At 36.9% G+C, this 3,849-nt stretch overlaps 1 protein-coding gene across 2 annotated transcripts in view; it reads left to right on the forward strand.

Moving 5' to 3' along the window:
- nfkb2 (nuclear factor of kappa light polypeptide gene enhancer in B-cells 2 (p49/p100)) overlaps nt 1-3,849 on the forward strand; it is a gene marked incomplete in the record, with an annotated part of 54,960 nt that overhangs the window by 5,972 nt on the left and 45,139 nt on the right. For both annotated transcript variants that reach the window (XM_014030256.1, XM_014030257.1), the window contains 1 exon segment: nt 3,462-3,498. In XM_014030256.1, the coding sequence (XP_013885710.1) occupies nt 3,462-3,498 (37 nt within the window).

Raw genomic sequence — 3,849 nt, forward strand, 5'->3', positions numbered from 1 at the left:
ATTTACAATATGGTCACCCAACACTTAACAATAGCCTCTACCTTAAGAGATAGAGGAGACAAATGTCTGGCTCACTGCTGCCAACTAGTGGTCAGAGGCTCAACTACAACATAAAAATGAAHGGCTGGCAGGAAAGTTGACATTTTAAACCTTAATAAAAAATCGATACAGGGCTTTAGAATATCGATACAGTATCGGGAAATGAAATATCGTGATATTTCAGTGTATAAGTATTTTCTTACAACCCTAATCTTTAGTACGTTAGCAGCAGCACAATGACATCTTGTCAGTCAGATGAACAGAAGTGTGTCACTGAGCTGTTTTCACAGAAACAACACATAAAATCACCGCTGTGGATTCCTGCAGACTTCCCCTTCAGGGTTTTTCTCCTCCTGCCTTCTGATTGGTGACGCTGTCAAACAGGGGCTGTCCCTCATGAAGTCAGAGCAGAACTTCAGATCAGATCTGAGTCAGACTGAACTGTGAGGCGGTTTGTTTTTAAACTTTGAGCAGAGACAGGAAGTGTGAAATACCAGCAGAAAGACAGAAAAGTGTGTCCAGAGGAAGTAGAAGAGTGACAGGTTGGGTCATTGTGAGTTAGACTGCTGCAGGCGGTGGATCAACATCTGCAGGTGGGTTTGTTTTACATCACATCTAACTGCAGTTAACTCATCAGAAAAACAACTAACAGGCTGTTATTTGAAAGGAGTTTACAGGACAGACGTTCAGAAGTGTAACTTCTGGCCTTTACTGGTGATCTTTACCAGCTTTATAACTGAAGGTAAACATCTTAACATTCAGACTCTGCAGCAGTTCACTGTCAGAATGAAAGAACCTGCTTTGGTTAAACCTCATGCATAAAGTCCTTACTGTTCTGTGGGAATAAATTAATCTGACTGTTGAAGATCAGATTGAGTCAGGATATAATCCTGCTGCCTCTCTGTTTGTTCTGATGTTTAGTTCAGGACAGACTTAATGGTAAATGTAGTTTGTTCTGGTTTCATCTTGTTGACTCCTGCTAATTAAAGCCTATATACAGTATATATGATGAGAAGGCCCATTCTTGTGTCTACTTGCTCATGCAGGTGCGTGTTGCATAGTTCTGTCCTCGTAGCTCCTGCTGAGGCCCAGATTTGAGCGGTTACCCAGTCAGAACGTGTAGAGTGGATGCTCAGAACTTGGTGGGCGTGTTTGTTTATAAGAAGTGGCTGCAGTCAGCTGAGCCCTGAGCAGCGGGTCAAGTCTGGGAGGAAATACATCCATGTTGCTGTTCCAGTAAAAACAATAAAGCCAAAGTGGAGCGCCAGGTAACTGTGCTGGTAATGACCGGGAGTAGCTGGCATGTTCCTCTTCCTGTCAGATTCACAAAGTAATCCTTCTCCTGGGTTAACAACAGAAATACCAGATCATACCTTTGTTCTTCAGCTCCTCCACCGTCAACTCAACATAAATATCCACTCTGACAAACACTGATTGTAATGGTTCACATTGTACGTGCTGCAGATGGTTCAACCACTGCTGGCAATGTCTTATTTTATATAGTTTTGACTACGAATATTTATAGATAATTTGTCTAATTTCTTTATATTGTATATACAATATACATGTATATAGAAGTGTAAGTATATTTATGGATATAGACACACACAGTGCACATGTAGTGTATTTATTATTGATGGTTTATATTTTTCTTTTTTTATATTTTTCATGCATTTTGTTATTTTTAAACTTTCATTAAGCTCTGCGCACCTTATACAAGGTTCCTGCAGATCCTTAAAAACTCTTAAAAGGTAGGGCTGTGTTTGGCAAGAATTTGGTGATACGATACATATCATGACAGAGGGGTCACGATACGATATATCCCGATATACTGCGATACTGTAAGCAAGATGATATATTGTGATTTTTTTTTGTCCAAAAATTCTATTAATTAAAAACCTCTTACTGGTAAAAAATAAAATAAAAAACCTAAATTCATTGTTTCAGAAAATTCTAATATTACATAGACATACTTTTGATACATTTAGCTGTGTTCTGCTTTGTATGTGTTTTATTTTATTTGTTTCATATTTCTTATTTCATCCATGATTTCAATTATTAGACTAAATTTGACAATAAATAGTTTGAAAATATATTTTTTGCAGCTTTTAGTTTTTAATATTAATTTACAATATGGTCTCCCAACACTTAACAACAGCCTCTACCTCAAGAGGTAGAGGAGCCAAATGTCTGGCTCACTGCTGCCAACTAGTGGTCAGAGGCTGAACTACAACATAAAAATGAACGGCTGGCAGGAAAGTYGACATTTTAAACCTYAATAAAAAAATCGATACAGGGCTTTAGAATATCGATACAGTATCGGGAAATGAAATATCGCGATATTTCAGTGTATCGATATTTTCTTACACCCCTATTAAAAGGCATTGAATTCATCGATCCAAAAATAAGGCCTTAAGTTGTCTTAAAAAGTCTTAAATCAATCTTTCAGAAGTCTTAAAAATGTAAACACATTGTAAATAGGATGATTGTAATTTGTCTCAAATATTAAAATAATTGGTAACGTTAATTTTTTTAAACATTCACGTGCAGACGTTCCTCTTTGACATCACTTCCTGTTATTTCACATGCAAATATCTCAACATGGTGAAATTAGTTTTGTAATACGTTAATAATGTTGTCTTTCCAAAACTGTATTCACATTTTTTATAAAAAAGTTGATGTCACAGGCACTTCAGGGTTTCATCTACAGCTAATTGGGGTTGAGACCCCACTGTGGGTCCTAAAACTACAAGTTTTTGGTCGTTAGAGGATTTCCAGAAATCAAATTAAGTTTAATACTGACTGATACAAATATTTTTGCTATATTTGACAAAAAAAGCAGGTAGATATGGTTAGAAGCAATTGGTTTATTAGGAATATTTGAATAGTTGGATGGATGGATGGATGGATGGATGGATGGATGGATGGATGGAATATTTGAATACTTCAACCAAAAATACTTTGATTCATGAGTTTCTGCCTGATTTTAATTTATTATTTTTTGTGTTTATTATGAAATTGGTCTTAAATTTATTTTTATTCGGCATTAAAAAGTCTTAAATTGAACTTGTCTTAAACTGTAGGAACCCTGTTATAAATTCTCGTCACATTGCCTGCATCAGCTGATGACGTCATCAGTAGCTCCGCCCCCTGGCCTGTGCACTGCTCTGGGCTTCTGGGGATTTTCCTCAGCTCTGCTGCTTCCAGGAAGTGTGTGAAAGCAGCTGGGGGAGGGGAAGTGAGCTGTGTTCAGTGTGCAGCTCCCTGCTTGTCTGGTAAAAGTGAAACTGCTGCAGGTTGTTTGTTTGTTGTCGGGAGTTTTACTTCTCACAGACTCAGGTTGGACGTCCTGTTCTCTGCACGTACAGGGTGTGTGTTTTTAAGGCTGAACTCCTCTGACAGCTGTTTGTGTTTTTCTGCAGGATGACTGAAGCTCATTTTATCAACTATGACAATGACGTGAGTGATTTTCTTTTTGTGCTCTTTGTGCTGTTTTATCTAGAAATCCCACCCTGATCAGATGAATAAACTGTAGCTGAGAAGAAACATCAGAACAAACTCTTCAGTCATGTGTAAAAGTACCACAAAATGATGAGTAAAAGTACAAGCATCTTACAAAAAATGACTTTAGTAAAAGTTAAAATCTCCTTCAGGAATATAACTTGAGTAAAAGTGTTAAAGTATGTGATATTTGTTGTAGTTAAGTAGTAAAAGTGTTAAAGTATGTGATATTTGTTGTAGTTAAGTATTAAAAGTCAAAGTGTAGATTTAAAATGAGCAGTTAGATTTTCTGTAAGGACATTTATTAGG

This window comes from Austrofundulus limnaeus, unplaced genomic scaffold (genome assembly GCF_001266775.1).
Source record: "Austrofundulus limnaeus strain Quisiro unplaced genomic scaffold, Austrofundulus_limnaeus-1.0 Scaffold1028, whole genome shotgun sequence".
Classification (NCBI taxonomy): domain Eukaryota; kingdom Metazoa; phylum Chordata; class Actinopteri; order Cyprinodontiformes; family Rivulidae; genus Austrofundulus; species Austrofundulus limnaeus.